Here is a 21,126-nt window from a genome sequence, read left to right as displayed (position 1 = left end):
TGGGAATGTTAAAGCATGTGTTTGCCTGTTTCTTCCTGCCTCACTTCCCCAGAGATGACCTTCAGAGATGACTAGCAAGAAACCTCCTTTCAGAAGTCAAGTAAGTTTAAATCCTTAAATAAACCCCAAGTAAAAAAAGGATACTCAAAAGAGCTGCAGAAGGGACAGCATTTTACAGAGCTACTGATAGCTACTGCCAAGACAATTCCCTTTAAAAAAACTTTGTAAGAAAAAGCAAGCATCAGTCTGCTGAAGATCTGAATACACAGATCTTCCAGTTAAGATGTGCAATACAGAAATAAGTTTGCTCTTCAGCATTAAAATCACAAGAAAAACCAAAGACTTGCCAAAAACCAATATGTATTATGAGCACTAATACACTTTCTGCATAGTTTACTCAATGTTCTGCATGAAAAATACTGCTGCACAGTAGGAAGTAAAAGCAACAGACTCATATATATGATTTGTAGGTAATTGAAGATATTTAATTAAATGCAGGATCAAAATGTAGTAAGACATCACATTTCTGCAAACAAAGGAGGGAAGAGCAAAGGCTGCAGTGAACTTTTGCTCAAAGAAATCATTATTAGCACACAAGGCAAACTATTCAAGAGCACTTCCAGCAAAAAATTTTATCGTAAAACATAAAGGTGTACACATATAAAGAGGGTGTCTATGTAAATACACGCATGCCTGTAACAGATTGACTGCAGCATGCACAAAACTGCACCGGCTGAGTTTTCCTTACCTGTTCTGGTAACTGTAGTAAGTGGCATCTCGAGGGATCGTGCATAGCTGTTTGCCATAGCAACACAAAGTCTGTGGTGAGAACTCCAACTGCAAAGAGGAATGGGTCACCTTAGTACTCACACATTTTCACTTGCTCTCCATGGGAAGCAAGTGTGACCCAGACAGTGAACACTTCCACCTTACTCTGTGCACAGATCTCTCTGTACAGCAAAGTGTACAAAGTGCTGTTCCAAAAGACCTTGAGTGGGCTGTTATTCTCCAGTTAACTCTTTTCCAAAGACAGAAAGCACATCAAAACAAGGGAAACGATTTCAATATACAGTGAAATACAGAACTTCTGAAGGAATAAAACCACACCTGTTTAATTTGCAATAGCAAAAGTTTGTCCTAAACAAAATAAGCCTTATGTTGCTGACTTTTCCCCCCCAAGGGCTTACATATAAATACATTATTTAAGGACTAGATAGAATTAGAAGATCCACAAAATGTTCAAATTCAGGTTATTCAGGATTGTTAAATCCTGGTAAACTTCAGAAATTTTTGACACACCATAACTGATTACAACTTCAACTGCTATATTTTACCTCCTCAATTCAAGGAAGCAAGAAACAGACTAAAGACATTTACTTTCTTACCTTTCTTCCACAGCAATAACCAAGGCTCTGCATAACTGGGTCAATTTCTTGCTCAAACACCTCCGCCAGTTTGGAGCAGTACTTGTACACCCGGGATGTTTTGCGGTTATACAACCAGGCATTATTGAACATGAGCCAGATGTCATCTACATATTGCCATGGCTCCTGATACTGTCCTGTGTCCAGCTTTCTCTTGATAGTAGAAAGATCCATGGGGTTCTTCACTATGTCAAAATAATCCTGCAAGAAAACACAGCACATCAAAACCCTCCTAGAGAACTGTGTTTTAACATGACAGCATGCGCATTCTCAGCCTGTAAATTCTCATCAAGAAAAACAGGTTCCTCCCTGACTTGATTGTCAAACTGCTTATGACACGCAGAATGCAATCCCTAAGTAATAGCATATAATTCCCCAGTGCTTTCTTTTCATTATTCCTTTATTTCTCAGGTTGTTCATTCACAACTGTTGTTCATTCACAACTAATGAAATCAAGTCACTTTAATTTTAATCAGCAAAACATCTATTACAAACAGTAGAAAACGCCAATGTTTTTGCAGCCATAGTGATCCAAAGACTTACACAAGAACATTAATATAAAGCAACTGTTTTCAGTAGCCCAGAAAACCTAACAAAAATAAATAACTTTTATCATAAAACTTATGTGTCCTCTAAAGAATGCCCTTTTCCAATCTACCCCTGATTACGGTGCAACATCTACAAAAGTCTGCAGAATGACAGCCAATTGAAAGCTTGTTAAAAATATTAGCAAGCGTATGAACGCTTGTAATATAGCAGGCCTTGAAATTTTGCAGCATCTGCTTTAAAAAACCCCACACTAATAGCAAATAACTCTTTCAGGCAAAAACCATCACCTGCAGCACCTAAAAAGGACTTCTACATCTATGTATTTGTTTACATTTTGTAAACTTGTGTGGTCAGTTCAGAGAGTTCAAAAACATAGATCGTTAAAATGATAGTTGTCTTCTCAAGACAATTCTAAATCAAGCAGAAAATTTAACATAAACAAACCTCCAACTTAAATTGTTTCTTCCTTTCCTATAACAAATAATAATCATTAACGGACATTTTTAAGTGGGTTTTATCTGCCTAATTTCCCACATCTTCAGAAAAGATTTATACATGATGAGAAACAGCTATGAAATTCAGCAATAAGAGAATCACAACATGAAGCAACAACCATAAGAAGGCCATACAGCACTGGGGTTCTGTTGGTAAATCATTCCAGTGCATGCTGTATCTGCTTATTTAGTAAAAGGAACACAGAACCAAACAAACCTCCCTAAATCAGACCTTGTCTATTCCACTGCCTAAGTTAAACCTTCCCAAACACATCAATGTGAAGATGTTAAGAAGACAGATGTAAGCTGTTCTTGAACAGGTATGTCAGAATACAGTAGTTTTGAATTAAAACCAGGAAATTATCTTGCTAAGACACTCACAGGAATTCCTAGTAGCTGGGGATCCACAGGCTGTCGAAATGGAAGAGACTCTGGATCCTGACGGTAAAGTGCCTCCAGTGTTGGCATAAGTGCCTGCCGCAACTCTTCTGGCTTGAAAACTGTGGAAAACAATCAATGTTAGAAAGACAGCAGAAACAGCTGGAAGGAAGAAACCTGCTAGAAAATGTGATGTCTGTGGGAAAAAACCCATTCATTGTCTGTCTGTCTATGGTACTTAAGCATGGCTTATTTATCCTCTGCAACACTGAGTCCTGAGGAGGATATTAAAATCATCACCTGAAGAAAAGGCAACCATAAGATGACATTGATGAGTAGAGATGGTTCACATTCCAGATACATCCCCTCTTGGAGGCCCCAAGAAAAAAAATTGTCTACAGAATCTGTAACTGAGTATTTCAAATCTCCATTGTATTGACAATTTTACTAGGGCTTAGCGTCTAATTCTAAAGGCTTAAAGAACTTGCCCAAAGCCAATTATAAGCACATGTATTATTAGATATTTTTGTCCAAAAGCCACAAGGAACAATCCATATAAGTACCACATAATCCACTAAGTACCAAAAAGGAAAGCCCAGGTTTTTTTCCTCTGCAGAGATTTCTCTAGGGAGATGCAGTGAATTTAAGTAAAAACAGTCTTTCTGCTTACTTTTTTTCTTAGACTGCCCAGCTGCTGGAGAAGACTGAGTTGCTGGAGTAGTAGGTCTTTCTTCCCCCTCTGGTACTTCAGTCTTAATTTCAGGTTTCTTCTCTTCTTGCTCCATTGGGTCGGGTTTACATTCCTCCACGACTGGTTCTACTTTAGCCTGGAAAGCAGTTTGGAGCCTGTCACTTAAATCTCCTGGCCACCTATCCACATTTCTGTCCTTTAAACCTATCTGTCATGTTGCCCACCCACTCTTCTACTTCCTTTGTAGTCAAAACTCGTCTAAAACTTGAGCAAACGTGTTAGAATCCATCTTCAAATACTGCACAGCAGAACTGATGAGCTGCTAACGAGTTCTGAGCTGCAAGTAGACACACGGGTACCTCTTCAGGCAGTTCTAACAGACTCTCATACAGCAGAGCTGCCAGGATGATGTGACTGGCAGCCACACTCCTGGCTGTCCTTAGTGACAAGCTGTCAAAGCCCAGTAAAGCAGCCCATCATGTACATATAGAATCATTTAGGTTGGAGAAGACCTTTAAGATTAAATCCAACATTAATGTGGCACTGCCTAGTCCACTGCTATGCCACATCCTAAAGTGCCACCTCTACACATCATCTAAATACCTCCATGAATGGTGACTCAACCACCTCCCTGGGCAGCCTGTTCCAATGCTTGATAACCCTTTCAGTGAAGAAACTTTTCCTAATATCCAGTCTAAACCTCCCCTGGCACAACCTGAAGCCCTTTCCCTTCATCCTAGTATCTGCTATTTTAACAGCTGAGGACTGGCCCAAGTGCATCATCGCACTGGCATTTACCAAAGCAAAGCTTCATAGCAACCACATTATAATGGTCCTTTCTGTGGCCACTGACCTCTACTACCACAATTTCAACAGAAAACAGACCCTTCTTTAGGAATAAGACAAAAGACAACAATCAAAACTGCAGCAGCAGCAGGTAGCACCCACAGCTCTCACCAAATTCTAAATGACAAAGCATCCTGCAGTACTAGATGAAGGTATTCTACCCAACATCTGGTCAACAATCTCACCTCAGATTTCTCCTCCATTTGCATCTCTGTTTGTTCTGGTTCCCCTTCATCTGTTTTAATCTCCATTTTCACTTCCTGCAAGGGTGGCTGCTGCTGTTCTGGAACAGTCTGCTGAGAGTTCACCTCTGTGCTGCTGGTGGATGGGGGGTTGGATACCTGCCCATCAATGCTCACAGCTGGCTGTGAAAGCTGAGGGAACAAAACACATTACAAACAGGCTTCTAACGAACCCGCTTTCCTTTTCTAATCTAAGTTTTACCTATGCTACATTTCCACTGAGTTAAAAAGCACTCTAGTCCTTCTATTTGTTTTCCCAGAAGAATACCGTGGTCCCACAACCTCAACTATCGGAAAACATGTATCAGAGGCTAGAATGCCTTGTCTACAGAAAATGGCATTGTTTTCCCTATAAGTCCTATGCATATGTTTAAGTAACCAAAAACCTCACCCACGTTTCAAAGTGAATTTCAAAACATGTACAAGAAGTCTGTAATATATTTCCTCTCTGGAAACAGCAAATGATCTACAGACTTGTCTTGATGGAAAAGTTTACTCCCCAAATACAACAAAACCACCCTATTTTAATATTAAACACGCCAGGAGCACACAACTGAAAAGGAAACCTTGCACACAAACATTATCAGGGAAAGCACAATTAAAGTTTTTCCTTACAGGTGTTGTGGGGTGCTGAGGTTGCAGCGGTGCTGTTGGTGTGGGAACAGATGCAGTGGTGCTCTGCTGTGACAAGGGCTGCTGCTGCTGCTCTGCAGAAGGGGTAACTGGAACTGGAGGCTGCACTTGTGGAGGCAGCTGTGCCTGTGGAGGCGTTGGAGTCTGCCTCTGAGGGGGGTGCATAGTTTGGGACTGCGGTCCGGGTGGCATTGCCTGAGGAGCAGGAGTGGGGGCAGCGGTGGCAGCAGCTGCTGCTGCCTGCTGCTGCTGTGAGCCCAAGCCTGGGGGCGTGTGGTGAGGTGTTGGGGTTCGGCTGGGTACCGGAGAAGGAGAATTTTGGTGCATGGGAGGCTGTGGAAGAGGTGGGCAGTGAATATGGCTCCCTTGAGAACCTGGAGCCATTGCAGGAGAGTTCACAGGACAGGAAGCGCTGGTCATTTGTGCCTGTGGGAAAACAGGTACACATTGGCAGTGACTTGGAATAGAAAAGCAAGAGAAATTACTGTCAAATGTCTGCTTTCCCACAGCGTACTTTAAAAACGTCACAAACCATCTACTTCACTTTTAAAAACTCTTTCAAGAGCAGAAATGGTCTACTTGATTTATTTTGTTCTACACAAACATAAGGCTGTTTTATAAGTTATTCATCTCTCTTAGAGAAGTTTCAATAGAATAGCTCATACTTGTTGATACACTTAAAGAATGGCACACCTACACTTCCAGTTTGCAAAACATTTCTTTCTAAAACTGCAGATTTGTACATCCTGAATATGGGACAATGCACCACAGTGGAAAACTGCATTCAAATACACTTCGTGTGCCCATGCCTCCACCCCCAAGATTAGAAACTGAATTTATAATCACAAATAAGTACAGCTGTAACTCTACCATTATAAAATTACAAAAAAAAAATGTATTGGTCAAGATAAAAAACTGTAACTCCACAATAATCTTGCCTGCAAACTAGGAAGAAGCATCAATGAGAAGCAAACTGACGTTCCCTACTTCTTCCTGGCCTGAAAGGTTCTTGCTGAAAAGGGAGAGGGAGAGGACAGAAAGGAAACTGCTAGACTGTAAGTTCAGATCTTCAGTAGTGATAACCCTCTTAATCCCCCAAAGCCAGCAACACACAGGCCTGGATAGACATGCCTTTTCATAACTTATTCTGCCATCTCTTAATTTCTCAGGCTCTGCTGTTTCGCTGTTCAGCAAGAGAATCTTAACTACTGCATGCTGAGTCACAATTTCTTCTTTGCTCCATAAAAACAAACCAAAAAATTTCCTCTCTAACACCTAAATTTAAGCCTGAGAACAAGTCAACAATATTTCACCATTCCCAGTGCTACACCAGAAAAATGAAAAGTCTCGATAAATGAATTTGGTCGATTATAATTCCAAAAGTCTCTCAAGGAAACAAGTTGTTCTCCATTACTAAAAACTGAACAATCATAACCAGTTTATGACAAAGGTCACTGACAGCACGTTAAGAAATCAGAAACTTACTTGAGATACTGGTGTCTGATTGCCAGGCTGAGTCATAGGCATGCTCGCTGTGTTCATTCCCGGGGAAGAAGCAGGGAACTGAGTCTGTTGTAGAAATTGATTCTGACCAGAAGGCTGGCCAACTCCTGGCTGCTGCATACGTGAAGGAAATCCCATCTGGTGGAAAAGAAAGCAACTCATTTCACACAATGTGCATACACCTTCATAACATTTTCCAAAAAAAGAGAAAACGACAAAACAACAACAACAAAAAAACAACAAAAAACCAAAAAAAAAAAAAACCCACCACCAAACATTTCTCTTGTTGCAGAAGTTGATGCTTAACACTTATCTGTAGGATACAACGTGAAAAGCCTGCTTACAGCTCCTCTCAAAAGACAGAATTAATGATGATTTCTCTTAAAAGCTAAGTAAAAGGATATTAATTTCAGATTGGGACTGTGACTTAAGATTTATTTTGGCTCCTTGTTTTAAGAATGCAACAAAAAGCCACTTCAACTTAAATTTTTAGGCAATTCTTACCCCAAATTTCAAAAGATTTACTATATATCAGGCAGATCTTAGAGGAGAAGCAAAAAGACCGAAATCAAAGGGCCAAGAGAATGAAGAAGTGATGCTTGATTTATTTTCAAATTTCTTTTATTGATTGATTTTATGGAAACCACAGACAAGAGAACCAAACCTGTGAACCCAAGCCTGGAGGGAAGGAGCACTGACCTGGTTGATGGCCCCAGCCTGACTTAGCTGTCCAGGGTGCTGAAGAGGAGGGGTTTGTCGGGGTCCCATCGGTGACAGCTGCATGTTCATCTGCCCAAACTGATTCATTCCTGTGAATTTGTGCCAAAAAACCACATGTAAACAAAGACCTGAGTTTTCTTTAGGCACCATTCAACACTTGGAGAAGAAATGCTGTTTCTTTAATTTTGCTTTCTAGCAACCAGCTTTCAATCAAATATTGCCTTCTATTAACTAGTTACATGGAATAATTTTAAATATAGTGATCAAACTACCAACTCTTTCAGAATACAGACCAGCTTTTCCCCTCCTCAAGACATCTGTTTCACTGTTATTAAAACTCATTAAGTTTGAGGACTACTGTAACACATGACAAATACTGATTGTCACACCTGCTGCTGAAGATCAACTTTCCACAGAAAGTTGCATTATTTAATTACATATTAGAAATTCACTTATTGAATCTCAAACTGTATCTTAACTTCAAGTACTTGGCATGTTGCCTATAACACATCTTGAATTTGTAACAAAGCTTCTGCCCTTTTTTTTCTGAGCAATAATTCTCACCACATTCCCTCTGCCACCAACATGTCCTCACCTGAGCTAGCTGGGCTCACCATATTTGTCTGATCCCACCATCCTATGCACACAAGATCAGAAATTACAAAAGCATCAAACTCCTTATTTAACAAAGCAAGCAGCTAATGTGCAGCTCAAAATCACAAAGACAAAATGCTACTAGAGATAGTGTTTTATATTTATTATATACTTACATAAGAATTATGCAATATAGATAGCTATTTTCTTAACCAAATGTAAAAACTGCACATGATACAAGGTCTCTGATGCTTCAGAGCTGTCCAAATCCAAGATTCCTTCAAAAGTTAATTAAAAAACTTTTTTAAGAGTAGCAAATTTTCTTCAAATATTTACCTGGCTGTGCCTGCATGCGATTCATCATCTGGTTTGGCACATTGGCACGTATCAGGGTTGGGTCAGGAAGAGGACCATCTGCAAAAAAAGACATTGAAATAAGATAGTGTTATTCAGAAGACCACCAGAATTTATCCACCAAACATTTTAGTGAGAATTACACATTAAAACTCATGTATAAAGAAAGTAAGTGTATCCCGTAACTAAACGTTATTAAAGAGTCCTCAAAGTGTGAGGCAAACTCAAAAACTTCCTTTAAAATACAAGTACATTCCAGTGACAGAAATATCCTCTGACTTAAGAGTCAGCTTTCAGAAACTGAGACATCTGAAGCATGTTATCAAGGTACAACAATGAACACTAGCCCACAAACAAGTCAGGTACCCATGAACAGCTAAATGGTCACCAGATTATTGAAATGACAAGTACAGGATTTCCTGCACCAGGTGATCAGTAACCTAAAGGTTCTTACTTGCAGACATTCCTGGCTGTGGCTGTCCCATATTGGGCCCTTGATTCATGGGAGCTTGTGGCATGCCTGGAGCATTTGGGATCATATTTTGCTTCTGCAGCCTGGTTCTTCGTTTCTCCTCCAACTCCTTCTGAATCTTGTAGATCTTCTCTGCTAGCAAGTGATAGTACTCTGCCTGTTGGGGAGGAATAAAAGCCAAGAAAGGAGATGAGACACATTAAGGAAAGGCAACTGGTGCTAGTGATTTAAACTTGCAAAGCAGCTTTACAGACACACATTTTGGTTTGGGGTGAGAGGCGGTCTTCCCCTTTGCAGGGACTGTCAGATAGGAGGGGAAAAAGGGGCAATGCTAAGGGCACTGCTCTCAATTATTAGACTAACACCAGATATTTATGTTCTTTTGTCCAAAATTTCTCTGGGACAATCACAGTGAAGAGCTTCAACAATGCCTTTAGGGGACTGTGACAAGTCTCAGGCACAGCACATCTCAACTCCTGGCACACACCAGGCAGCAGCCTTCAACTGGTTGGTTCCTAGATCCCATCCAGCAGTCCCTAAACACTTGTTTCCTCAGCATGGAAGTCCCATCTGTGCTTTCATTCCTCTCCCTCCCCAGTCAGCACAGGATCAAGGTAGAAATACACAGAACTAGACCACAGGGGATGGCATCTCACCCTGCTGTTTGCTGATTCATACATATCTCCTTCCACTTTCCGAGCATATGCCACCAGATTCTCCATACGTCGATCCTTCAGTGCTGCAGGGTCAGGAGTAGGAAATATGGCTTGGACTCTAAGCAGAAAAAAAAAATTAAAGAAAAAATATTAAGGAGACAAATAATATAAATATTATCTGTTCCCAGACCAGCATTAACCCCAGCATTAACAAAGCAGAACTGCATTGTGTTCAAACTCTAGTGGTTTGAACACAAAGCAGCAAGCAAATCTGCTGACAGACTGCAGCTACTGCTACTTCTTCCAGGGGCAGCAGATGTTTGTAGATGGCTTGAGCATGGAGTGGGAAACTTCCAAGACAACAGCCCCAAAGCAGCAGATGCAGCTCCATCTTTTGGCTTCTGCTTTCCCTTCTCCATGCATCCTGACAAAATTCACTCCTTGGCTCTCTAGTTCTGCAAGTCAGGCTTCCTTCTGCAACCCCTCAGCCTCCAATACACCTCTGGGGTAGCAGCTCACCTACCAGGAGATTGTTTTGATATTAGCTACTCACAATTTATGAACAAGGTGGTTTCGGAGATCCTGAGTAATGTCTTCATGCCACTGCTTTCGAATTCCGGTATTGGATGGTTGAGCTGTTGGCATGGCTCCCAAACTGGCAACATTGGCGCTTTCACTCATCATGGGGCTTCAAAAACAGAGCAAGAATTGAGTGCAAAAGTCTAGCCCCAGCTTAATCATCTTACAGTCATAGCCTCTTTTAGAATAATGTTAGGACAAAGTGCTAGTTCAGCCATTCCCTAATCAATGAACAAACTGCAGAAATAGTTGAGCACACACACACCAAACACAGTGAAACAGTACACGCTGTTCTACCCAAGGACTTGGAAAACTGCAACAAAAGCTACAAAATCCAAAGGGAGAGATAGCCATCAATGGCATTTACTCCACTGTTTATGCAAGAAGTGCCATGAGATCAAAACAAAATCATTGGGGTACAAAGGATTCAAACTTACTTTTGAGAATTCATGGTTGAATGTAACATTGAGTCAGGCAGCAGATTAGGAGGTTGAACCCCTACTCCTCCATTCACTCCCATTGGATTTGCACCTAGAAAACAGAAGAATACAGAAAAAATGAAGAGCCCATTTACCACACAAAATCAGTAACTGTTCATCAATAACAAGAGTTTACACTTTCAAGTACTTGGACTTTTGTGCAGGGAATTTAATTACCCATTGCTCTCATCACCCCTCTTTTTTTTTTACAAACTTAGAAAAAGCCCAAGGCACAACACTGGCAACCTCCAAGTGAAGCATCAACCCCATTACTCCTATGCATATCTTCCTGAACTTATCCACAAACAAGCGATTTCAATTTGCCACAAATATTATGTTCCAGAGTCCTTTCCTGTGACTCTAATGAAAGAGTCCAACCACTTCTGCTTTGTTGTTTAGAAGCAGTCAGGTATTTTTTCATTCAGAATCTTAGGATATTCACAAAGGCTTCAAAAACTTAAAACATCAGCTACCACCCACATCAGACAAGGTCCCTTCTCACCCACTCCATAACTTAATGATCCTACAACTAACTCAAATGCCTGAAAGAAGGAAAATCTGACAATCCTTTGCAGGAAACACCTCTAATTTGTTGCGTAACAAAATCTGGTTTTCTGAATCATACCTTAATCACCATAAAAATTGCCTGTTTTCTTCACACACTACAGTTACCTCTAAATTAGTAAAGAAAAATGCAGTATATTTCTGTCTGGAGCTTCCAAACAGATCATTTTGTGACACCACACGTAGCATGAAAACCATTACCAAGCTTCACATGTATTTAGGACATTTGAATCCTACAGAATCTGTATTTCAAACAAAATAACACACTGCATACAGGAGAAGCCCACTGAAATTAGGTATATCAAGCCTAATACATACCCCTAATATCACAACCAAGTATTAAACCAATTTTTCATAAATCTGTTCCAAATCTCCTTTTTAGTCCTTTTCTTCTTCCCAAATCCACTTTGCCATCTGAAAGCACACTGCCGTGCAAGACAACAGTCAAGCTTTACTAAACTCTCCCTTTTTCAACTGCCAAAACCCACCATTTGTTAGAGCTACTTAAGACTGCATCTTTTCACATACCAGTCCTCATCAAATCCTGCTATTTCTCCTAAACTAGCCCTGTTGTCCTGTAGGCCATGACCTGATAATTCCTATCTCACCTGTTGTAATTCCCTCCTTAGCTACCCACTCCTAATAAGGAAGCAACAGTCAAACGTCTACACTCTCCATGCTTCTCCTTTCTACAGTAAGCTGCAGTTCTTCACACTCCAAGAGCTTTTTCAATGCCATTTCATTGGATTTTCTTAGCAATTGCACAAAGAATGCTCACTGTTCTGCAAGGAATGCATAGGCAAAACACTGTAAGTAATTACATACATTAAAAAATAAGAATAATTTTGCTTCAGAAAAGACTGTAAGGCACAACAGAAAATCATATTATTTTAATCTAATTGTTTTAAGACTAAGCCCTCAGGACCCTTGCCCTTTTCTCTGTTTTCACACACTAGATGGTAAAGTTTTAGCAAGTCACATGCAATCTGTGAGGGCCAGTCATCTTATTAACAAGCCTACTCTACCCAGCAGCCTTTTCCTGAGTGACTCATTTCAGCATTTCCTTTGCAGAGCAGAGTAGCAGTTGGTTGCAGGCTGCAGTTTGTGTGTTTCTGCACCAATCTCTCATTCTGCACACAAGCTTCTCATGGGACACACAGGCACAATCACTACAATCCCATACAAGCTTGTGATAAATCACCGCCAGCTCTTCTTTCCTCTTTTCCGCTAAAAAAGCCACATCTGCTTATGCAACTCAAGCAAACAGCTAAGAGTGAGAAAAACTCCTGTGATGTAATCTCAAACTATCAAACTTAGATTTGGTGGTTAAAGATGACTTCATTTGACAACATGGATAGCCAGGTTCTGATTAACTGCACTTTGAATTTAAATTGTTATCCAGTCCTACAATGTTCATATAAGCCACTTGGACAGTTTAGAGCTACATGAGATCACATGACAGGATTCAGGGAGGATGTCAGTTATTCACTATTTTTCATTTTTTAAACAAACTTTACATATCTGAGATACAAATGTAAAATGCTGCACTCTGAGTGACAGGGAAGTACCCCTGAATGCTGGCATTCCAATGCCTGCATATCCAATTATAAACTCCCCAATAGCCTGAAACTTGCATTACAGTACAATTATGAAGCAAAAAAAAAAGAGCCTTGAAAAATTATCATTTTTATAAAGAAACTAGTTTTTCCAGAGAAGGGCACCTGGGCCCTCTAATGTTCCTGTTCCACTGAGTAAGTTGCTTTTTCAAGTCTAAAATATCACAAAGCCCTACCTTTTGCAAATTTTTTAGCAGTATTAAGCTAGTAGGTTGAGAAAATTTGCATTAGATGTAGCATGGGGAAGTTGCCTGTAGTTTGCATTTTAACACTACCAGATAAACTTACTCATAGGATTCATCGGGCGCAGGCTCTGGGGTGACTGTCCCTGTTGCTGATTCTTCACTTGAGCCTGGGGCTGTGTCTGCATCTGGTTCCCTTGATAGGTCAGTCCGAGGGCTGCGTAGGCTCTCTCGATGGAGCTGGGGTCGATCTGACTGGTAGTGTTAATGCTGGGCGTTGTCTGCTGCCCCACGCCCACAGAGCCGGTATTGGCAAGTCCCACCGCAGCTCCGCCCAGCAGCGCTGCGAGAGAGAGACACGCCGAGTTAGAGAGCCGAGGGCAGCCAGAGAGGCCCAGCAATACAGGGACACAGTGCACTGGCTGCCCAGAACTAAAACATCTCCTTCTGGAAGCATGCAGGGAACAGATCTGAAAAACTGGTCACGAAACAGAGAGACAAGTTCTGACTCAACCAGCCAATCCAACTTGCTGTTTTCCCTTTGGGCTGCTCAGAGGAAATCCCACTCCTAAGTATTTAGGACACATCTGCTTGCTTCAAAGTGAAAACAGAGGCACAGCATGTCACAGAGGTTAAAGGCAGAACTGTACATACAGTTTTCCACCAGCCATTGCAACAACTTTTCTGCCCTTTTTGGTTTTTTTTTTTTTTTTTAAGTTGTCTTAAACCAAGAAACATCTCACATTAGTCATGAGAAGAGGCTACAGTAACATTAAGCAGGGAGGAAAAAACCCCATACAGATAACACAATGACAAAAATCTTGCCAAACATTTTGTCAGGGAGACTAAGGGGACACAAAGAGAAAGGGGAAGTGACATCTTATGCAAACAAAGAATGAAGACAGAACCAAGTATCAGGGCTGAAACGACACAACGTGCATACACACATCTATCTCCAGAAACCGTCCAGCTGGAAGAAGCAGCAATGAAAAGCCAACCATTTGGTTGAGAGAGTTATGATTTGTTCACCCTTACCCTTACCTTTCTTCTTGATAGAAAAATACAATAAAGTTGGAAAGTTCTCATAAACACTAGCAATCAGAGCCAGAAAAATACTCTGAGATTAAAACAGGAGAAAAATCCCATTACCATGTTCCCAGGTTTGAGAGCATCACCACTTCCATCTGGGTGCAAGAAAGTTTAACTCCCAACATGCATTTTATAGTTTATTCAACACACAGATTTCCCCAGTAGACTTACATTGCTGATTTCTTTTGTCCCCAGCATTTTTGAGAGGCAAACATACAGGACAATCATGTCTGGTGCAATTCTTCCAGTGTGAGATGATTTGTCGGGAAGATGCGCAATGTGCCACTGACAAAGAGAAGAAATGAAAAGCATTTACAAACTGCCCCCAGTATCTCCACATGGTCATCATAAACTGGATAGAGAGCACCATTTTCTCTCAGAGCACACAACTATATCAACAGAAGTCTAAGTATTATTTGAAATAGTTCAGCACTAACTGGCCCTGAAAATGTAGCCAGATTTCTTCTAGTACTATTGGCTCAACCAAAGCCTACTCAAAAACCCCACGTGATACACCCAAGCCTATGTCTCCATGGCTTGAAGAATAACTCCATCTAGGCTCAGGTATCAGGCACACTGCGCCAAGCAACTGAGATGTCAACAACTGGCACGATCCAGATGAGCCAAGGCTATCAAAAAGGGAGATTATATTTTAGTAGGACAGAGAGAGGTTGCAAGTGCCAGTAGCAGTCAAATTCATGGCTTGGTATTGCTCGAGATTCATCTCTTCAGTTTAAGGAAGACAGGTAGACTCCTATTTGCAGATTCCTTGTTTATGTCTACCTTTAAAAAAAGGCAGAATCCAAAAGATTTTACCATGAGTTACAAAGTTAGGCAAAAGATTTTCTACTCATCTCTTTGTTGTATTTTGTCCCCTCTAACTTGCCTAAACTTTAGAGGCTCAGAAGTTCCTTACAATTCCCTGCAGAACTTCTTTAACTTATTTCCCAAGTCACCCACTAGTCCACCTCTTTCTAGGAGCCCTTCTCCTCCCCAAAACGTGTACTACATTTACATAACCACTCCCCCACTTACCTTGGCAAGATTTGCCAGCCTGACAGTGTGTCATGTGGTTCAAGACATTCTTCATGGTTCGGCAGTGCGGGAGGTTGCACTGCCGCACCTCCCCGTTGGCCTGCTCTCGCCGCTGACACTTGTGAGCGTGCAAGAGGAGAACCAGCTGCTGCTGGATGAGTTTGCGCTTTTCTGGATCTGCTGTTGGTGCTCCAGACCCCATTCCTTGAGAAGCTGCTGGCCCCATCCCAGCTTGCTGCACCTGGGGAGCCTGCTGCTGGCCCTGAAGAAGGTGAAAAAGAAATTCCTGGAAATAAATCTATTTTTGAAAAGAATTCATTTAGCAAGTAAACAGAATATAAGAGAAAGTCCAATAAGAGGAACAACTACTACTAGAGTCTCTGATTAAGGAAACAGCCCACTTATGTGTACTTCTGGAGGACTCATTAAAAATGCCCCTTAGCAACAGTCCTAGCAATTCTCTTGCCAGCCACAATTTCCTCCTCATATCACTCTACACTCTATTAGTCCTAGCTCTTGCCTTATCAATAGCCAGCAGACCTTTGCACACGCTCACAGGTTAATTTGCAGTGCTAGACCAACCAGAAAATATTAACAGCATTTAGATCTCAAATCTCATTTTGGATGCTAAAACTTGCATCCACAACTCCTGCATTAATGGAAGAAAGCACATTTTAGAATGAATAGGGTTTTCCCTCACAGTAGAAGGTATCTCAAGTTGACTGTTCCTAGAAAAGGAGAATGAAAGGCAAGTTCTGGGAAGCTTTTAACCTTTTTCCATCAGCAAATTTGCACATAAGCATTCAAAACAAGCATCTCCTAGTCTCTGCTAGAGATGAAGCACAGCTTCAGGATAATAAACACTACAGAACTAATGTCAGGTATGGCAACATCTAGTTTGTCTTCTCTGCTTCTGTTTATTTGTTCAGAACTCTTTGCATTCCTTTCAGGTGACATTTGAGAAATACTCAAACAAGAGAGGCTCAGGTACTCTATATTGCTTGTATCACTACAGTTTAATAGACCTTAGTTTCTAATTGACTCTTCAGGTACTACAGGATGTTTCTGGAGATCTCCAGATCTTTAGACCCCAGCTACCTGTATTTCTAAACCCCAGTTCCCCTATAGCTCTTGACTACTAGCATAAACCTTTCATTTGACAAGGTGACTTCACCAATTAGTCAGGCTCCCAGGGTCTATGCATGTTCCAATATCACCATAACTCCCTTGTTTGCAGCCTGGCATTCTGAACGACAGCTGAGACAGCAACAACTTTAAGTGCCTACGTTCAGCCGGGTACCAATTTCAAAAGTTTTATGCTCTGCACTGAATACAAACTTGACAGCTGGGGTTCTGAACAAGTTTTGGCTGCTTTTTTTATTGATTCATACAACCAACTGGTTTGCTTGTCTTCCAATGTTTCACGCTCAACTTAAAAAACCATTAAATAAAACTCACAGGATGGAGCTCTTCTTAATTTAAAGGTATTAAAGTTAAGAAATGGTTTTTCAGCAACAGTTAGTAAGATCAATAGATGGACCCTCCCAGGGGGCATGTGGAAGTGAAATTTGAAGCAGGGAGAAACACAAGCTATGTTCAGAAAAATGAATTTGTTTCCTAAATTAAAAAAAACCAAAAAAACAAAAAAACAAACAAAAAACCCCAAAAACAGTAAGACATGTTGCATGTCATACCCCTAACCAATTTAAACTGAAAATGAGGCATCAGCTTTAAGCTCAAGCCAGGGAGTCTAACATTAAGGCACGTGGTGAGGCACTGGCTTTACAAGCTTGGGTCATCCACTTCTCCTGCCATTCTTACTTCCCCTTTCCTTAAGTCCTGCTGCAGTAAGAGTGGAGGCAAAAGGGAAAGGTACCAAGGCTACTACAGTTGCCAGGGAAACACCTCCAGCATCAGGACTGTTGTGCATGTTCCTGTAATTCACCAGAAAGGACTCACCCTGGGGTTCCTAAGCCCTATCACAGGTAACACCTGTTCAAAAAGGGACACCTCTCTTTACTAAAAGCATCAGCCAGTACAAGCAGGAAAACAACTCTCCAGACAGAGACACTCTGAGGAGAAGGGGCCCAATTCAGCAACAGCAAAGAAAGGATGGGACAGGAGAGCAGGTGTCCCAACAGGTTGCAAAGCTCATTTCAATTAAGGAGCTCCATTCCATTTTCCCTGTTAACAGGGTTTGAAGGCCAAAAAGTGGAGGTGCAGTTTATCAACATAGAAAGCACAACTCTCCCTCATATCAGTCCTAAGGGTTGAAACAAGTGTGTTCTGTGTGGATTCCAAGTACATATCCACCCTGGGTAATACAGCTGCAAAATCTTACAATGTGGCAAGACCAGAGCATATTGCTCCTCTCTACCACAACATTTTCTGAATATACCTTTCATTCTACTTACCATGTTAGGCATTCCTGCCCCAGGAACTGGTTTCTTGTCCATTGGAAACTGTGGTAAGCTATTCTGCAGTCCAGCTTTATTCTGCATCTGAGGGCCAAGTCCACTGGCTCCAATCTGCTGCCCAGTATTTTGACTATAGGGCTGACCATAAGGGCTGGGATTGCTCATCATTCCCATCTAGAAATTAAAATGGTAAGGTGTTCAAGTAACATAGTTTAAATTCTCAATGTATAAGGCAAATTTATACTTCAGAGAAGCAAGAGCAATCACAGCCATGAGCTGGCTGCAATGCAACACCGCTCCTTCATGTTCACAGATTCACCCATCATACAACATTACCTTCTCAATAGACAGTTCCTGTAAACACAACAAAGCCAACTTCACAACCTTTGAGATCTGACTGGATGGAAGTGGCCTGATTATTTCTTTACAAAATTACCTTCAACAGATTTCTCATTTCACCTTTGTGAATTCTACAAATTTTGCAAATTTGTACCATGGACTACATCATTCTTCCAGACTTGAGTTCTCCTCCCTGCACTTGTGCAGGCTCCAAATGGAGACAGATACTATCTTCATTCATATCAGCACAGTTTATCCCCAAAACATCCTATCCAACTGCTAGCACTCCCACAGCTTGTCTCCAGACAGGCATAACAATCATTATCAGTACACAAACAAACATTTTCAATTTAAGAATACATCACAGTCACAGGTAACATCTCACAGTCACACCAATTCATTTGCAGTGCTAGATGTCAAAAGAGAGGACAGGTAGAAATTCTGCAAACAAAACAAATCTATTGAACCCTTCACCCACAGGGGAAATAGATTCATGTTTCATACAAGCCATATGCATATTCAATAGTTTTAGCACACCAGAATACATAATTTGTTGTCTTGGAACACCCAGAACCTAAAGAACAAGAAGCAATCTTGCCAATAAAGTTCTTTATTTGCTGATATTTTTTGCCATTCCTTGCATTCCCATTTATTTTCCATGGGAAATTTGGCCTTCTAGGACCAAAAGAATTAGACATAGAGGACCAGAAAAACTGGAGATTTTTCTTAAGATTACCAAGTTCTCACTATTACTCAGGCAGGATCTTCAAGGAGCCATAACTCAAAAACAATGGCACAAAAATACTTTAGAGGGCTGTGTTGCTTCAACTCACATTAGCATTTGACTAGACAATGTTCAGTCTCCTTGATGCTTATTGATTCAAAGCATTTTCCTGCATTCAAAGAAGAATATAACTCCATGGTAGGCCTGTTTCTAATCACTTCTACATTGATTCTCAAAGTATCCTCCCCTAGCAGAAACACCTTGTTTCTCTCACCAAGCTTCTTCACCCTGCACTACAAGTAACCAACATGCTCTGAGACTACCTGCAATTAGCCACACTTCTCTTTTTCAGGCTGTAACAACCTTCAATCCACTATAATAGCCTTCAGTTTGCATTTACAAAATAAGGCAGGATCAAACTCAAGCTACAGGAAAAGGAATACAAAATTCACTAAAGAACCTGCCACTTCAGACATCTGATATGCACAAGTGAATTCACTTGAGGACAGCCCTCCTCCTCCACACATAAGCAATAACCATAATCACACAGCAGTAATTCATTAGAGAGCAATGAAAAGAATCTCTACACATGGCAGAAAAACAAACTATGTAATGATCAAGCAGAACTAAAAGCCTTCCTTCCCACTGCCATGTCTCGACCACAATGAATACACCTATGGTGACCAATGAAGCAGTTGCTGCCAAAACCAGGACAGGTAAGACCCAAAGCTGTCCTTCCTCTCCTTCAGACTAGTAGGGTCTTATGTGCGAGTTAAGCTGAAGGCAAAGGGAGAAGAAAAGCATAAGGAGTCAGCAAGCACACTTTCAGAAATATCCCCCATCGTCATTGCTGCCTCAAACTGACGAGCAGGTTTTCAGGGCTTAGTGAAGGCCTGACAGTGAGAATTAGTCCCTTAAGAAAACAAGCTATGTTTGCCTGTAAGATAGCCTTATCCTTCTGAGGGAATCTCAGAACTCCAGAGAGAGTTTTGAAAGCAAGGACATCCCCAAAACCATATATTTCAGAGCAAAGCTTTCAAGTTCATTAACAATCACAGCTCCCAAAGTCAGTTGACATCTGAGAATACACCAAAGCACAGACAAGCTGGCTATTACTATCACCAGCCCCATTTGACTTATGTGACTTATGCTGCTATCAGCCTTAAAAAACAAAAAAACAAACCAAACACTCAGAATTAAAGGCTGAAGGCATGTTTTCACAACTTGGTGTCACAGGGAGAAATCAAGACACCCAACTCAGACAATTGGAGACTTCACACACTAATTTCAAAGGGTTCAGAGTAACTGTGGCCTTGTGAGCCAGCTCTGTCCTGACTACAGGGTTAGAAACTAAAACCTAGACTTAAAAAGAACACTTTTTCTATGTCACCCAAAACAACTTTCTAATGAAACTCACAGATGAGGTTTCACCCAGCCAATCAACATTTATATTTGCAACAAAGCTGAACACAAACTTTATGTGAAGCTTCTGACTTTTTCAAATTACTCATAAAGTTGGCTCAGCACAAGGATCTCTGATGCTTTCTCAAGCATCAGCCACTGGCACTGTTTGGGGTGCAAGACCAGCCTCCTCCAACAAGGCTCTCTCCATGGCAGAAACACAGGGCTCCCCGCTCCACCCTGCTCTGCCAAGGGACCTGGCAGCAGAACACCACATGCCCAGCTCAGCCTAGCTGCTCCTAATAGGGGTAATACTTTCCCATTTCAGGTTACAGGAGAAGCAAAGACCTGAGGAGCTCAGGCCAGGTTGACAGGCAAGCACACCAAACTGACTCAAAGCCAGACACTCAAGCGACCCCTAAGATACTAAAAACCAAATTCCTCAAGGTCTCCCTGAACAAATCAGCAGCCATTACTTGATCCAGGTGAGAATGACACCTGACAGATCCTCAGGTGAACCTCACAGCAAAGCCCCCCAGTTCTGCCATCACAGACTAACCTGACACCAACCACCTGCATGCAACCCTAGACTGAGTCAAGAGAAACATCATTTGGGAGATTCTGCACCTGGGACAAGGTGGCCTTGTGATCCTGCACAAGAAGAAGGACAAGAAGCACAAGAAGCACGCTCATGTTATTTGCTGTGACATGTTGAGAAACATGAATAAAAGAAAACATGTAAAAGAAAGAAATGTATGGCCTCATAACTACAGAATGAAGATCAAAATCCTGTTTAATTGTATCAGTAACCAACAACCAGAAAGACTGACAAACAGTTCATCAGGGAGGGGACAGTTCATTTGGGAGGGGACAAATAAACAAATGCAGAAGAACCAGCCAAAGAAAGGAAGAAAGGTGGTGTTAGTACCACTGCATAGGAGAAGTACAAGGCTTCATCTGCAATACAATGCAAAAACATACATGGCTTAGTCATAGCTACAAGTCAGCAAGTACAACCTCTCCTTACGCTTCCTGGCCACCACTTTCTTTCACCTTTCCTACTTCTCTTCATATTCATCCAAAGTTTTTCTTTCTCTCCTCACCTCACAGCTTCCACTTAATTTCATCACATATGCAAGAACTTG

General features: G+C 41.2%; 1 protein-coding gene across 1 annotated transcript in view; it reads right to left on the bottom strand.

Annotated features, from left to right (window-relative positions):
* Positions 1 to 21,126, bottom strand: part of EP300 (EP300 lysine acetyltransferase) — a 61,742-nt gene that overhangs the window by 18,764 nt on the left and 21,852 nt on the right. The window contains exons 3-19 of the mRNA XM_054632068.2: positions 17,515 to 17,691; positions 15,101 to 15,362; positions 14,237 to 14,350; positions 13,083 to 13,319; positions 10,573 to 10,666; positions 10,110 to 10,244; positions 9,557 to 9,674; positions 8,883 to 9,057; positions 8,411 to 8,488; positions 7,460 to 7,569; positions 6,743 to 6,898; positions 5,240 to 5,683; positions 4,568 to 4,756; positions 3,516 to 3,672; positions 2,849 to 2,967; positions 1,386 to 1,625; positions 749 to 837 (exon numbers count right to left, since the gene is read on the bottom strand). Coding sequence (XP_054488043.1) covers positions 749 to 837; positions 1,386 to 1,625; positions 2,849 to 2,967; positions 3,516 to 3,672; positions 4,568 to 4,756; positions 5,240 to 5,683; positions 6,743 to 6,898; positions 7,460 to 7,569; positions 8,411 to 8,488; positions 8,883 to 9,057; positions 9,557 to 9,674; positions 10,110 to 10,244; positions 10,573 to 10,666; positions 13,083 to 13,319; positions 14,237 to 14,350; positions 15,101 to 15,362; positions 17,515 to 17,691 — 2,894 coding nt within the window. The remainder of the gene's footprint in view (positions 1 to 748; positions 838 to 1,385; positions 1,626 to 2,848; positions 2,968 to 3,515; positions 3,673 to 4,567; positions 4,757 to 5,239; positions 5,684 to 6,742; positions 6,899 to 7,459; positions 7,570 to 8,410; positions 8,489 to 8,882; positions 9,058 to 9,556; positions 9,675 to 10,109; positions 10,245 to 10,572; positions 10,667 to 13,082; positions 13,320 to 14,236; positions 14,351 to 15,100; positions 15,363 to 17,514; positions 17,692 to 21,126) is intronic.

The sequence above is a fragment of the Agelaius phoeniceus genome, chromosome 5 (genome assembly GCF_051311805.1).
Source record: "Agelaius phoeniceus isolate bAgePho1 chromosome 5, bAgePho1.hap1, whole genome shotgun sequence".
NCBI lineage: Eukaryota > Metazoa > Chordata > Aves > Passeriformes > Icteridae > Agelaius > Agelaius phoeniceus.
Note: the sequence above shows the minus strand (reverse complement) of the source record. Positions and strands in the feature narration are given on the sequence as shown.